The sequence below is a fragment of the Fusarium phalaenopsidis genome (genome assembly GCF_050370095.1).
Source record: "Fusarium phalaenopsidis strain FUZ10S chromosome Unknown contig_32290, whole genome shotgun sequence".
In the NCBI taxonomy this organism is placed as follows: Eukaryota; Fungi; Ascomycota; class Sordariomycetes; order Hypocreales; family Nectriaceae; genus Fusarium; species Fusarium phalaenopsidis.
Genome location: NW_028145411.1, coordinates 613,489 through 629,644, shown reverse-complemented (window position 1 = coordinate 629,644; position 16,156 = coordinate 613,489). Strand labels below are relative to the sequence as shown.

At 42.7% G+C, this 16,156-nt stretch overlaps 3 protein-coding genes across 3 annotated transcripts; 2 read left to right on the top strand and 1 right to left on the bottom strand.

Moving 5' to 3' along the window:
- Positions 1 to 4,795: 4,795 nt before the first annotated feature.
- On the bottom strand, positions 4,796 to 5,643 carry LRP88_04347 (type 1 glutamine amidotransferase; the record flags this gene model as incomplete). Its single annotated transcript, XM_083240921.1, has 3 exons — positions 4,796 to 5,083; positions 5,138 to 5,364; positions 5,424 to 5,643. The coding sequence occupies 3 exons, from the start codon at positions 5,641 to 5,643 to the stop codon at positions 4,796 to 4,798; spliced, it is 735 nt and encodes a 244-aa protein (XP_083103451.1).
- A 725-nt stretch (positions 5,644 to 6,368) lies between these two features.
- Positions 6,369 to 7,989, top strand: LRP88_04346 (uncharacterized protein; the record flags this gene model as incomplete). The annotated part of the gene is made up of 5 exons (XM_083240920.1): positions 6,369 to 6,497; positions 6,548 to 6,809; positions 6,866 to 7,057; positions 7,119 to 7,510; positions 7,567 to 7,989. 5 exons carry the CDS (start codon positions 6,369 to 6,371, stop codon positions 7,987 to 7,989), a joined length of 1,398 nt encoding a protein of 465 aa, XP_083103450.1.
- Positions 7,990 to 10,116: 2,127 nt separating this feature from the next.
- On the top strand, positions 10,117 to 11,502 carry LRP88_04345 (fungal specific transcription factor domain-containing protein; the record flags this gene model as incomplete). The annotated part of the gene is made up of 2 exons (XM_083240919.1): positions 10,117 to 11,022; positions 11,116 to 11,502. The coding sequence occupies 2 exons, from the start codon at positions 10,117 to 10,119 to the stop codon at positions 11,500 to 11,502; spliced, it is 1,293 nt and encodes a 430-aa protein (XP_083103449.1).
- Positions 11,503 to 16,156: the final 4,654 nt, after the last annotated feature.

The following is a 16,156-nucleotide window of genomic DNA, read 5'->3' as shown; positions in this document are numbered from 1 at the left end:
AGTAGTTAATTAAGCTAGATATAATCGCTGCCTTTTATAAGGTATAGGTATAAAAGGGAGATAAGTAAAAAATAGCGTTTTATACCTAATATAGCCTTTATAAATAGCTAGTTATACTATTTAGCCTTATAGGCGCCCTAGTAATCTTTTAATAATATATTAACTATATGCTATGGGACTACTTAGATAAGTTCTACTTAGCCTATATTAATAATATCCTTATTTACTTAGATAGGTCCTTAGCTGACTATAGGAAGAAGGTAAAGCTAGTCCTCTAGAGGTTATAAGAGGTAGGCCTATAAATTAATATTAATAAATGCGAATTTAAGACTATAAGTATTAAATACCTTAGATTTATTATTAAAGCTAGGCGAGGAATTTAAGTTAACCTAGAGAAGGTAAAGGCAATCTAACTATGGGAGCGGCCCTATTTAGTTAAAGAAATTAAAAGGTTCTTAGGCTTTATAAACTATTATTAGTAGTTTATCCCGAGGTTCTCCTTTATTATATTACCTCTTATAGCCCTAATAAAGAAAGAAGCTATATTTATTTAGTTAAATAGTTACTAAATAGCCTTTAAGGAGCTTAAAGCGCTTCTTATTAGCGCACCTATGCTAGCCTAATAAGACCCCGACCGAGAGATAATCCTTAAGACTAACTCTTCTAAATATATTACTAGGGGTGCCCTTTTATAAGTAAGAGAGAATAAAGTCCTCTAGCTAATAGCTTTCTTCTTAAAGAAAAACTTACCTATTAAATATAATTATTTAATTTATAATAAAGAGCTATTTATAATTATCTATTATTTAAAATATTAAGATATAAAATTAAGAAGTATAGCCTCCTTCTTAATCCTTATAGATTACCTTAACCTCTAATACTTTATAAAGAAGTAATAGCTTAATAAAAGATAGGTCTACTAAGCAGAGATATTATTATAGTTTAACTTTATAATCTAATTCTAACCTAGCAAAGAGGCTATTATCCTAGATACCTTCTTATAATAAGAGTAGGATATGCTAAAGGATTATGAGGATAACTAGATTAGAGGCCGGTACCTATAGCTCTTATAGCTAAGTAAAAAGAAAGATAAGAAGTATCTAATCATAAGGGGAAAAGTAGGCTATATTTTAAAGGGTAATATAAATTAACCCGGAGATTAAGAAGTAAACTAAGATAAATAAATTAAGAACCCTTTTGCTAATAGTTAATTATAATAACTATAAGACTAAGGATTATAGTAATATAACTAATATTAGCTAATCTATAAGGCTATATAATAAGGCGAAAGGCGGCTGCCTTTATAGTAGGGACTCCCTATTATGCTATCTAAATGCTTAATTAACGAGGGAGAATAGCTCTATTAGCGTAAGCGGATATAAGTCCCGAGCTATGAGCTACTCCGTACAAGGATTATCTAAGATATATATGATTCAGCGCTTATTAGTCACCTAGGACGGGATATATTAAAGTCTCTTATTAATAAATAGTTTTATTAGCTAGGACTTAACTTAGATATATAGTAATTTATATAAAATTATAATACTTATAGCTAGAGTACTATCTAGAGAGAGAAATACTATAGCCTCTTAAAGCCGCTCTTAATCCTAGACTAAATCTAATTAGAGATATCTATTAACTTTATTATAGACCTCCTACCTACTTAATTAAATAATTCTATAAACCTTATAGTTATTATAGACTATCTCTTAAAGAATATTATCCTTAAACCTATAAAGGAGATTATAACTAGTGCTATTACTAAGACCCTATTATAGTACTTTATCTAATACTATGGTATCCCTAGGGGAATTATAATAAATAAAGGGACCTAATTTATAAGCCAAATATAGAAGAGGCTATGCAAGCTGCTCCGTATCTAATGGAGGCTATTAATATCCTAGCACCCCAAGACTAATAGAGCTATAGAGAGGGCCAATTAGGAGGTTAAGAGATATATCTATATCTTCACTACCTATGCATAGGATAACTAGGACGAACTCCTGCCTGCAGTAGCAGTGGCTATTAATAACTATCTAGCAATATTTATAGGACTAAGTCCGTTCTTCCTCACGCATGGCTATAACCTAGAACCTATCGAGATTAATAAACGGCTCTGACCAGATGGGAAGTCGCCGGTAGCTCGGGCCGAGTCTATTATCTAAAGACTAAAAGAAGCTACTAAATAGGCATAGGCCGCGATAGCCTTAGCATAAGAGTAATAAGAGGAGAATATAAATACCTAATAGTAACTATCTAATTAGTTTAAACTAGGAGATTAGATATAACTATAACTCTATTATATATATTTAAACTAACCCTCTAGGAAGTTTAATTAGCTCTTAGCTAAATATACCGTCCTTAAGACTATTAGATTATATACTTACCGCCTTAATACCCCCCTAGGGATCTATAATATATTTTATATTTCCCTCTTATAGCTAGCTGCGAATAACCCATTGCCTTCCTAGCGGTCTAATAATTATTAGCCGCCTACCATACTAATAGATAATAGCGAGGAATATAAAGTTAAGGAGATCTTATAAGTTAAGAAGGTATGTAAGTAATAGAAAGCCCTAGTGAAATAGATGGGCTATATAAAGCCAATATGGGAACCACTTAATCAAATAGTTAATATAGCAACTTTAGCACGCTATGAGGCTTAGCATAGCAGGATAGGATCTAAACCTCCCCCTAGAAGAGGAGAGGAGGGGGGTATTATAACGGGCTAAGCCCGTGGGGGTCTCGGCTTACACTCTCGACTAAGACCCACATAAGCTCAACAGCTAAAAGGGGCTCTTTTCGCTTCTCCTTTTTCACTTTCTTTTCCTTTCTTCCTTAGCTTTAGGATACTCGTTAGAGTCGTTCAGCTAGTTGTTAATATACTTAGCTGGACCGTTACAAGGGGCTAGAGCAGATGGGAGGAATAAGGTGGCATATAAAGCCGGATGATCTTCTTTTCCTTATAATATCTCTTGAATTCGATAGAGTAGTAACTTTCATAGCCATCAAGGATTAAGAGACAATAGCGACTATTTGATCGCTTAGCTATCTACCGGTCAAAGTGCTTTAGCCACTCAAGACCGGTCTTATTATCAGTCTAGCCATTTTGGGTCATCGCAATAGCCCAATCGCCCGGGAGGTTACTTTCTTAGTACCAGTTAGCGAGGTAATATTGGCCCGCACCGATAATAAACGGCTAGATCGCCTAGTCTTCCGCATTAATTGCTTAAATAACTATAATCCATTCCCGGTTTCTAGGCTATACTAATTTCGGCTTTAAACATCTTTCTAAGCCTATAATAACTATTCTGCTTATAATTATGCCCATAAGAAAGCCAGTCTCATTAAAGTTATAGATATCATCTAATTAGATGCTATACTTCGCGATTATATTCCCCACGAGGTGAAACTAGTTATAGATAACTATTAGATCTTCGCATTTGGCTCTCTGGTAGTCGTATTTCTGAAAAAAACGCGTCTTAAGCTCTAGGTATTGCCTGACGAAGTTTAAAGCCTAACGCACGCCAACTAGTGACGCGTCGCGGTCGGCAAGCAATTAATCAGCCATTTCTTTTACACCACGAAGCCTAGGGGTGAATCCTCGCGAATCTAGATTGAGAATGAAGTGAATAAGGATCTCTTCCTCTAGATCGGATAGCTTGCGCGATTTCTAGATAGTATCGCGTCGAGATTAGATGCCTTGCTATCGGCGATATAAGGTCTAATAACGGACCTTATAGATAGTAGCAGCATATCGGAGACTTAATTTTGGGTTATTTTAAATAGCTTGAAGTACTAGAAGTATTCTAGCCTCATTACTAGAGCCTGACATATTAGGTGGTTGTAAATCAATTGATTAAATAGAAAAGATATAAGGTGAGGGATTTTTGTTGCACTTGCTTGTCTGTTGCACTTGCTTATCAAACACGTTATTATAATTTTAATTATATTTTTATTTTCTTTATATCTATTATATGTCAGAAGGCAATTATAGAAGGCTCTTAGGCATTGATTTAACTATGATCTTATAACCGAGGTCATAGCTGACCTTTTAACTTAGCAGCTAATGCGCTAGGTTAGCCTTACTTTTTCTATAATAATATCTCCTTTTTTTAATTTCTAGAATGATTTAAAGAAAAATTATAGAAATTTTAATATAGTAGTTAGTGTGGCTAGCGCAATGCTAAAAATCTCTAATTACTATTATAACTTAGCTATCTAGCGATACTAATTGCAATATAGAAAAAACCTGGAACATAACATGCTCGATAGTCTATGACGTTAAGAAAGCGCTTGAAATCGAGGGATTCCCCATCACGCTGAAGATTAACGGGAGCCATGACTGGATTGTCAGCGCAGCGCTACGAGGCACAGCAGTCGCTGTCGAGAAACCAAACTGATCAAGGCAGCACCCCTAAGATCGGCAGCTGCAGGATTGGCTTTGTAGATTGCTTTTGGGGGCGTATCTACCCCGTTGTTACCCGCCCTTGAGCCGCGTTCTATTGAGGAAAGGATATGCTGGGCAACGACGCAAGCCACTGCCACTTTCTTTGCGGAATGGACGTCGTACTGTCATAGGATATTTTTCGTCTCTGATACTATTGAAACCCCGACATACTTTCTATCCTATTGCAGGACGTGGGGTGTTGAACCCGGTATTTCCCCTGTCTGATAGTGGTGACGCCATATACCCTTGGACTGTGGAGGAAAACGCGTGAACTCAGACATCCTATTGGCATTATTTACGTCAAGTTGTATTTTTATTTAAATACACAGCAATATCAAGGCTCCGTCACCGCTCAAGCAAGAATTTCCAAATGGCGCTCGCGACAACAACTCCATCGTGCTGTGCCTCAGCTTGTGCATGAGCCGCTTTGCATCCTTCTTCATCGAATAATCGACCACCAATAGAATCAATAATCTGATGCATGGTGACCGTGTTAAACTCGGGGTGGGCCTGCATGGTAAAAATTCGCTTCGGATGGTATAGGCCTTGGATTTCGCACAAGCTGCTGGAGCCTATGTTCTGTACCGACTCGGGAAGGGTCATGACCATATCTCGGTGCATCTGCTGCAGCATCTGGCGAAAGGGGTTAGCCAAGGATCGCGGTGCTGTCCAACTTGGAGAGCTTACCAAGTGGTTGGTTCCAAAGATGTCTCGACCCGTTTCCGTGAGGTTGATCCGGCTCATAGCCACTTCCCATCCTAAGGGGTTCCCAGCAGTCGCGGCGCCCAAAGCGCGGGCGACAATCTGATGGCCGAAACAGACTCCAACCACAGGTAGATCCGACGTCTTATATACCTTTTCGATGAACTCGGCTAACTGGTTAACCCAGTCGATATCGGCGAAGGCGTCGTGTTCTGCGTGGGCGCAAGACGTCAGCAGAAATTGCTAAAAGGTAGGGGATCGGGGAACAAACGGCTGCCTGTCATTAATATACAGTCTACATCCCCCAGCTTTGGATACTCGCGTGCCCCCACCACATCGTAGCTGGTATAAACCGGCTCGACGCTGGAAGAGACACCATTGAGCCCCTCCTCCAACACCTCCTTGAGGAGATCGCCGTAGGTGCCGTGTGCGTCTTTGATGGCTTGGATGGGAGTATCGCACTCTAGCAAGGCGATGCGGTAGGGGGCCATGGCCACAGCATTCGGTATTCTAGTGGTTAACGGAAGGATGATGCCTCAAAATAAAACATCCGATCAAGGAGGATCAGGTTTCGACAGGTTGTCATCGTCTTATATTACCAAGCACAACCTCGCCAACGGACGTCATTGGCAAGAGTGTCAAGCCACCCAGACCCTGAGGGAATCTGGACTTTGCCTGTTGGCAACTGTCTCAGGAATAAACCAATCAGACCAAGTTCTGCTCCTCCGTCGACCTCCGTAGTGGATACGGAGACGGAGCACAAGACCAGATCTTCCTCCGCACCCGTCCAGCTCTATCCAATCACGGACCGCCGTCGGGGAACCTGAACTCCGGACCCATCCGGCTCTATCCAATCACATACCGCTTTCGGAGAACCTGAAATCCGGACCCACTGCCAGATAAACCTCATGAGAGTAATCTATTGGTTTCCGGGCGTGATGCCGGGCTTGCCTAACCTCCTACGATAGCTAGGCAGGGTCCAACAACGTTTCGGTCGTGCCAGATCCAGCTCATATCTCTCTGGGCCGGCCTCGGAGATGATAGCAACTACTCGTGTCCTATCTCCAGGGGCGGGAGAAACCTGGGGTACGGGGGAGCCTGGCCAAAGAGAAGTTGGACCCTGTTGAAAACGATATAGAAAGCAGCCCAGCTTCCCCAACTTTTTTCCCTCTTTTATTTCCCCCCTCAGTGCATTGCCATCAAGACCATCACAACCATGCAAGACATCAAGGGAGACCCCGAGAAGTTGGCCCGAGAGGCGTCGATCCTCAGTGAAGTTGGCAACATCATCACTGAGGATCCTGTCTTTGGTACCATTACCAAAGATGGACCAAATTACCGCGACGTACGTGTATACTCCTGCTCTCTGCCGCTTACAAGAACTGACCTTTTTAGGTGGGCTGGGTCAAAACTACTGCTCTCATGATGAAGGCCCAGATTGGCCTGGGCGTGCTCTCGCTCCCATCCGCCTTTAACACCTTGGGCATCATTCCCGGCATCATTTGCCTTCTTGCTATTGGCATCATTATTACCTGGTCCATGGACATCATTGGGGTGTTTAAGCTTAACCACCCTGAAGTCTACGGTATCGATGAAGCCATGTTTCTCATCTTCGGACGCGTTGGACGTGAACTTGTCAGCATCGCATTCGTTCTGTGTAAGTCGAGCCTCGCGACCTATGAAAGCCTATGCTAATCACTCTACGCCGTACAGACTTGATATTTGCCACCGGTTCCGGTATGCTTGGCATCTCGATCGGATTGAATGCCGTCTCGACCCACGCGATCTGCACTTCGGCCTTTGTTGCCATCGCCGCCGTGGCAACCATTTGCTTCGCTTCTATCCGAACATTGAGTCGCATCAGCTGGCTCGGCGTGGTTGGCTTGATATGTCTTCTCATCGCTGGTGAGCGCATCCGTATCCTTGATGTTATCCCTCGAGTCTCTAACTGTTCTCCTGCCAATAGTCTTCATGGTTACGATCGCCGTGGGCGTACAGGATCGTCCTGACGCTGCGCCTACCGAGGGCCCCTGGAAGTCCGACTACAAGCTCGTAGGCAACCCAAGCTTCACCGAAGGCATGTCGGCTATTGGAGCCTTCATCTTTGCCTACTCGGGTCCTCCGTCCTTCTTCGCCTTGGTGGGCGAGATGCGGGATCCTCGCCAGTACAGGAGGGCAATGGTGACGTGCCAGACCGTGGTGACCATCACATACATCATCGTCGCCATCGTAGTGTATTACTACTGCGGATCCTATGTCGCGTCGCCCGCGCTGGGCTCGGCCGGAAAGACGATCAAGAGGATTGCCTACGGCATCGCCATTCCTGGCTTGCTTGCCAGTACATCTATCGGCACACACGTAAGGCCCTGCCTTGCCCTAACTGACTAGAAACACGTTCAACTAACAAAATCCAGATCGTCAGCAAGTGGTTCTTCGTTCGAATTCTCCGCGACACCAAGCACCTCTCGTCCAACACGTTGGTGCACTGGGGAACCTGGCTCGGCCTCATCGTGGCCATCTCGATCACCTCGTACGTCATTGCAGCTGCCGTTCCCGTGTTTAATGGCCTCGTCTCCGTCATCGGATCCTTCTTATCCACGCTTCTGTCGTTCCAGCCGTTTGCTTGCATGTGGCTGTACGACAACTGGGCCAAGGGCAAGGAGCAGCGGCAGGTCAGATGGATGCTCATGGTAATCTGGGCGGGCTTTGTACTTGTTGCGGGCACCTTCATGATGGTTTCGGGAACATATGGGTCCATTGTGAGCATTATCGCCAGTCTCAACGCCGATGGCGCATCTCGGCCGTTCTCTTGCGCCGACAACTCAAACTCTGTTTAAACTGTTGGGGGAGGGCTATCAAGCATGGATATTAGTAGAATGAGACGGAGAGAGGGCTGCCCAGGCGTAGATTCTATGGCTACTTTTGCAGCATTGGGTTTTGATGCTGTCATGTGTTTATTATTGTGTTCTTCGATATTGTGACCGACGGAGACGTCATTGATAAAAACAATGGCTATTTTTGCATATTCAATAGACCAGAGCTTGGCCCGAATTGTGGTTAATGTTACGTTACTATGATTTGCTCTCTATTGACTGTTCCTGTGAGTGAGGCAGCCCGGCCGCATTAGCAAATTAGACAGTTTTTGACACAATTTTGACATATCAGAAAACGCATGATTTGCGGCTTCCATGGTGTACATGGCAGCCGAGTCGTGCTGCTGACTCGTATGGCGCCGTAAGGCCCTGATCATGAACGGGGTCAAAATGAATCGCGTTCTGCAGAGGGACATGTTGATGCATAAAATTAGCTTGGCCAGCGTCTCGTACCAAAACCCCGCCTCTTGCAACAGCTTGAGTCAAATTGAATCACCCCGTCACGGCGCGTTCATTTTGAATCACGATTTCTGGTATGATCATCACCAGTTTGACCTCAAAGAGCAAGTCCGCAACGTCCGGGAGCTCGTGGCGAGAATGATACATATTGTTCTTCGCCAATATGCACTTAGGACAGCTTATTCTAATGCCGCCTGCTAGAAGTGGTGCTGGATTGAGCCAAGCGCATCTGACAGGGCATTTAATTTTGGCCCTTGATCAGGGCCTAAGCCATAACTATCCGGCTAGGACGTGCAGGCGTTTCAGGGGACGCGCGGGGTAATAATTGGAGCACGACTCGCGTGACGAATAATAAGCTGTATCGGTATCGCGTGGGAGGGGGGGCAGTTATCTCGGTCCGTCTCCGACTGTTCCCGAGCAATACAAAAGCCTCCACCCCGTCCTGGGCCCTTCATCCTCCACCAACCTAGATATCACCCCGACCGGGCCCATGAGTGCTGAGTAACATGTCCCAGCTTCTGGAATGCCAGAGCCGACAGGCCTGTGAGCCGTGCCGGTGAGTATTGCACTGCACTGCGCTGCACTCCGGAAACCCGGAGATCCGGATCTCCGCCTCTCCATCCCTGCATCTTCGCCTTCGTTTTGTAATGCGACGCTGGACCAATGCGTAGAAACTGACACGATACGTAGTCGTAAAAAGACTAGATGCACGGCCGAAAGACCAATCTGCTCACTCTGTCGCCGTCTCGGGATACAATGCTTGTATCTTCCCAGGACGACTTTCCACGCCAACGGCATCGGGGGGAACAGACCTACTATTAATACAGCGTAAGTTTGTAATAAGTGACCAGAACATGCATCACGGCAAGGGAATCGCCTGCTCATACCCAATACGAGTAGAAGCACAGCGAGATTAAGCAACAAGGATCGGTTTCACCTCCTGGAACTCAAGATAAATCACATCCATGATTTCCTAGGGTATGTCCGTCTTTACTCATTGCACATCGATTGAGCTGTGTCCTAAAATCTCAACCCCAAGTTTCTCGTTACAACGATCGGGCATATCTCATCCCCGGCTTGATATCCAACCAAGTCCAGCTTTACGCCAAGGCCTCCCCGACGCCAGCAGCGACACCCAGCATCGAGTCCAGTCTCCCAGCGAAACTCCCAACGTCACCTTGTCAAGGTATCATATTGCTAGTCTGGATTTTTACATAAGTGGTCGCTAATTAGTAAATAGGACTGACCCATCCCTCGAAGTCCTTGAATACTTTGCCGACGTGTATCGGGCAAGGTTGCATTTTCAACCCTTGCCCCTATTTCGTCTTGACAATACTCTTGCCAGTCGACTACTCGCCGGACCCCAATACCTCCTCTGGAGCTTCCTGGCTCTAGTATTGACGATATCCAGCCATGAATTCTACAAGGACAGGGAGTCCGCCATGAGTGATTACTATGCTCGTTTAGCCGAGGACAGTGTCACACGACTAGCCTCAGAAGGCGCCGTTAAACCAGAAGTTACGCAGGCGTTGTGCTTAATCGCGTTGAGACATGTTAAAAGTAAGTCACTTCTCCTCGGTGTTGTTTGCCTACTAAGTATTAATCTCAGCAAGCCAACCGGTTCGAGCATGGATGACTATTGGTACCGCCTCGCGGTTATTTGGCCTGCGGGCCCTTTACCGTCATGACAGTGGGATCTCGGGCAGATCTGGACAATTCTCCGTCTCCGAGGCATACTGGAGCGTCTACATTCTCGAGAGGCTTTTCCTCCCCTTCTCGCGCGAGCTCTCGGCCGTCGACGCCCCAGCCTATCCTGACAGTGCCCCAGTGCCTCCGCCGCCTCTTCATCCCACGGTTAATACCCCTACGACAAATCACCGTGCCGACAGCAACTGGGGAACGCCGACGGTGACGAGCGATATTCCAGGGAAGGACTTGGGCGTTGCTGGTCAATCTATAGCCATGGTGACTATATGGGGTCACATGAGGTCCTACTTACACCAGTTGCGGCGGGGAGATGTCGAGAAACCGTGGCTGCCCGAGTCAGTTTACATGAAGTTGAGTATGGAACTAATGGAACTCGAGGCCCAGCCTAGGAGGGAACATCTGCTCCAGAACGTGGCCCTCGCGGATAGAACACCGGCGGAAACCTCGCAGCAACTCGAATACTGGCATCCCTGGGTGGCAGGACAGCTGATCTGGCACGCCGCATACGCCATCCTGAACCATCCATTTCTTCATCTCGTCGTCATGCGCCCGCGCGAGGGTTTCTCGCAGTCGTGCTTCTTCCTCCAGCAGCGGGTAGAAACAGCCATATACCACATCGGGTGGCTCCATCGCATCATTCAATTGAGCCAAGACCGCGTGGAGATTGTCCATCCGATAGTAGCGGACGCCATTGGCGCAGCGGCAACAGTGCCGTGGCTATTTCAATTCGCCAAGGACCCAAAGGTTGCCCAAAGGGCTCAAGAAGCCCTTGTGACGTGTCAAACGTTGTTAAGCCGAATAGTCCTCATGTGGCCACACGTGTCACAAAAGGTAGGCTTCCTTTTCTCTTCTACTCTTTGAGGGATTCTTCCTTTGCAGAGAGTCATCTATCATTGACATCAGTATTGACATGGCAACGCACAGCTTGCCATTTTGAAACGACTCGAGCTTCTCGCCAACGAGAACCGCCAGGAAATGGCAAACAAGGACGAGATCGTCAGCTTCAAGTCAGCTTGGTTCTGGGAGCTGTTGGATCCGACAATTGGCCAGCACGGCGAGGATAGTACACCGGATCTCGCCTACGATCACAGGCGTGGAAGTGACCATGACACGACTATGTACTGCAGGACGCAGTTTGTCGATCCGCTCCGCGAAGACGAAGACAACGGGCTCGTCCAGGAGCAGCCTCCCGATTCCATGACGCTGGCTTCGACGAATGTTGATCTGTTTGCGAACCCGGGAAATCTCGAGCAGTTTAATATCGACGAGTTGTCTCATGACTTTTTGCAGAATAGCACTTGGAATTTCTAAGTTTTCTACTAGTTATATGTATGTATTTTATTACTAGTTATGTAAGGCGAGTAGAGGGAATATCAGTTGACTTATAAGTGATCGGCGGTTAAGAAAAGCGGGCTGTGTAAAAATATCTTTATGTGTTATTTAGAGATCATAAGGTTAAGGAAGAATAGGTTATTTAGAGAATAAAATATTTCTAAAATAAAATAGAATTAATATATATTATAACGTATATATATAGCTTGCGTGATAAATAAGCATGCATGACACAGGTATTTACACCTTATAAAGAGAAATTAAAAAAGCTCTTAAAATTTAAGGTAAAGCTTAAAATAAATAAAAATTTAATATTAGACTTATTATAACATACTTAATAAGCATGCGGATCAGACAAGCATGCGGATCAAAAATCCCTCATCCTATAACATTTCTATTTAATCAATTAATTCTCAACCACCCAATATGCCACAGTCAAATAGAGAGGCTAATATCCTTCTTGCGCTCCAGGCCTATCAAAATAACCTAAAATTAAGTCTCCGACGCGCCGCAAAGGTCTATGAAATCTCTTATACTACTCTCTATCGCCGACAGCATGGCATATCTGCGCGTTGCGATTAGATCCCTAAATCACGCAAACTATCTGATCTAGAGGAATAGATTATTATCCAATTTATTCTCGACCTAGATTCACGAGGATTTCCCCCGCGATTGCGTGGTATTAAAGAAATGGCTAACTGATTGCTCGCTGACCATAACGTACTACCCGTCGGCAAGCGCTGGGCTAGAAACTTCATTAAGCGATACCTAGAGCTTAAGACGCGTTTTTTTCATAAATATAACTATTAGAGGGCCAAATGCGAAGATCTAACTATTATTCGCAATTAGTTTAGGCTCGTTAAGAATATAATCGCGAAATATAGCATCTAATTAAAAGATATCTATAACTTTGATAAGACTGGCTTTATGATAGGCCTGATTCAGAGCGGGATAGTCATCATAGGCGCAGAAAGGCGTAGAAGACCGAAATTAGTATAGCCTAGAGACCGGGAATGGGTTATAGTCATTCAGGCGATTAATGCGGAAGGCCGGGCTATCCAGCCGTTCATCGTGGTTACGGGCTAATATCACCTCGCTAATTAGTACTAAGAAAGCAACCTCCCAGGCGATTAGGCTATTGCGACGTCTTAAAATGGCTAGACCGATAACGAGATAGGTCTCGAGTGGCTAAAGCACTTTAATCAGCATATAACTAACTAATTAACTAGTCCCTATTGTCTTCTAATCCTCGATGGCCACGAAAGTCACTACTTGGCCGACTTTGAGATATATTGCGAGGAGAATAATATTATTACGCTCTATATACCGCCTTATTTATCTTATCTACTCTAGCCCCTTGATATTAGTTGCTTTAGGCTACTTAAGAAGGCTTATAGTCGAGAAATAGAGTATCTAATTAGATACTCTATAACCTATGTTTTAAAGACTGAATTCTTCTTAGCCTTCTATGCCGCATTTTAAGCTACTATGACGAAGAAAAATATTAAGGTAGCCTTTAAAGGGGCTAGGCTTATTCCTTTTAACCCAGAAAGTATGGTCTCGAAGCTTAATATGTAGCTATAGACTCTAACGCCTGCCGAGGAGGAAGCTAGCCCCTCTAACCCTTAGGTCTCAAAGACCCTAAAGACTATCCTTAAGGCCTAATCTTAGTCTAAATACCTTAAAAGAAGAATTAGAAGGCATAAAAGTAGCTCTCTTAAATTAATTCTAGAAGTATTAAAGTCTCTTTCTAAGGGAATAAAGGTAGTTATATATAAGATAGTATTAATAAGGGCTGAGATCTAAGACCTTTAATAGGCAAATAAGGCATTAAGCCGGCGGCGGAGGGCAAAAAGGACCCACCTATAAAAAAAAGGGAAAATAACTCTAGATAAAAGAAGGCAAGTAATTAATTAGATAGATATTAGTGCGTAGGTAGTGGCTAAATCGTCGAGAAGTAGTGGTTAAGGAAGGTTAGCGTGACTAGGGGTTTGGCGCTATGGTATATATGGTAAGCCTAGTTATAATATAAAAATATATTAGGTAGTAATTAAGATATCTAGGGAAAAATATAGTAAGTAATTTTAATTAATTAAATAGTTTATTATATTTTTATTGCGATTTATATCTTAGAGGTTAAGATTTTTAATCTATATACTTATTTAATTTATATACTTATTAAGTATATTATAATATATTATTTTATATATTCCTAGAAAAATCTTATAATACTTTTTATAATATATATAATAAGCGAGCATCACAGTTAAGCGAGTATTATATTATATTATATAATAATAAATAGCTAATTTTTATTTTTCTAAAACGCATTAATATACTTAATAAGCATATGTCTTAGATAAGCATATGTCTTAAGTATATTATGCACTAAAAGTATAGATTTCTAAGCTTAATAAAAATAGCTTTAAGATAGCTATAAACTTAAAAAAAGCTGTTTTAGGTATTTAACTATTATATTAACTATATATAATTTTAATAAACTTTTAGAAAAGCTTCTTTATAGAGAAATAGCTTATTATATAGTATAAATAAACTTTTTAAATACTAGCTTACTAAGATTTTTCTAAAAATATATAAAAATTATTAATATATATAATAAGCGAGTAAAATAAATAAGTAAGTAAAATAAAAATCCCTTAACTAATATCATCTCTATTTAATTAATTAATTCCTAACCACCCAATATGTCACAGTTAAATAAAGAAGCTAATATCCTTCTTGCTCTTTAAGCCCTTTAAAATAACCTAAAATTATCTCTCTAATGCGCCGCAAAGATCTATAAAGTTAGTCCTATGATGCTATGGCGCCGGCAGCAGGGCATTCTTTCTCCACGCGATACTATACCAAAGTCACAGAAACTATCTAATCTAGAGGAATAGATCATTATTCAGTTCATTCTCGACCTAGATTCGCGAGGATTTCCCCCGCGACTGCGTGGTATTAAAGAAATGGCTAATCAATTGCTCGCCGACCGCGACGCGCCACCCGTCGGCAAGCGCTAGGCTTCTAACTTCGTTAAGCGACACTAAGAGCTTAAGACGCGTTTTTTTTATAAATATAACTATCAGAGAGCCAAATGCGAAGATCCAGCTATTATTCGCGATTAGTTTAGGCTCATGGAGAATATAATCGCGAAATATAATATTACCCTAGGTAATATCTATAACTTTGATGAGACTGGCTTTATGATAGGCCTGATTTAGAGCGGAATGGTCGTCATAGGCGCAGAAAGGCGTGGAAGACCGAAATTAGTATAGCCTAGAGACCGGGAATGGGTTACAGTCATTTAGGCGATCAATGCGGAAGGCCAGGCTATCCAGCCGTTCATCGTGGTTACGGGCCAATATCACCTCGCCAATTGGTACCAAGAAAGCAACCTCCCGGGCGATTGGGCTATTGCGACGTCTCAAAATGGCTAGACCGATAACGAGATAGGTCTCGAGTGGCTAAAGCACTTCAATCGGCACATAACCAACCGATCAACTGGTCCCTATCGTCTTTTAATCCTCGATGGGCATGAAAGCCACTACTCGGCCGACTTTGAGATATATTGCGAGGAGAATAATATTATCACGCTTTGTATGCCGTCTTATTTATCTTATCTGCTTTAGCCTCTTGACGTTGGGTGCTTTGGGCCACTTAAAAAGGCTTATGGTTGAGAAATAGAGCATCTAATCAGATGCTCTATAACCCACGTTTCGAAGACTAAGTTCTTTCTGGCCTTTTATGCCGCATATTAAGCCACTATGATAGAAAGAAATATTAAGGGAGGTTTTAAAGGAGCTGGGCTTATTCCTCTTGACCCGGAAAGTATACTCTTAAAGCTTAATATATAGCTATAGACTCTAACGCCGGTTAAGGAGGGGGCTAAACCCTCTACCTATTGGGTCTTAAGGACCCCAAAGACCGTGCTTGAGGCCGGATCTCAGTCTGAATATCTTAAAAGACGAATTAGAAGGCATTAAAGCAGCTCCCTAGAGTTAATCCTTAAAGCCCTAAGGTCTCTTGAGAAGGGGATAAAGGCAGTTATGCATCGGGTTGCCTTATTAGCTGCTAAGAATAAAGACCTTCGGGAGGCAAATGAGATACTTAGTCGGCGCCGGAGGGCAAAAAGAACCCGGCTATAGAAAAGAGGGGTTATGACGGTAGAGGAAAGAAGGCAGGCAATTAATCAAATGGATATTAATGCGCAGGTAATGGCCGAATCATCGCGGAGTAGTGGTCAAGGGAGGTCGGCGCGACTAGGGGTTCGGCATTGTGGTGTCTGCGGTAAGCCTGGCTATAATGCAAGGACCTATTAGGTAGTAATTAAGACGTCTAGGGAAGAGTATAGCAATAAGTTTTAATTAATTAGATAATTTATTATATTTTTATAGTGATTTTTATTTTAAAGGTTAAGGAAAGTATTCTACTTGCTTATTTGTTTTACTCGCTTATTATATATGTTATAAGTAGCTTATTATATAAAATAATTAAAGTTTTAATTCTAGCTATTTTAGGCTTAGCTTGGTTTTATAAGAGCTTTTTTAAAATTGCGATTTAAGGTATAAATATTAATAGGATATATACTTATCTGGGATATAAGCTTATTATATATGTTATAAAATATATA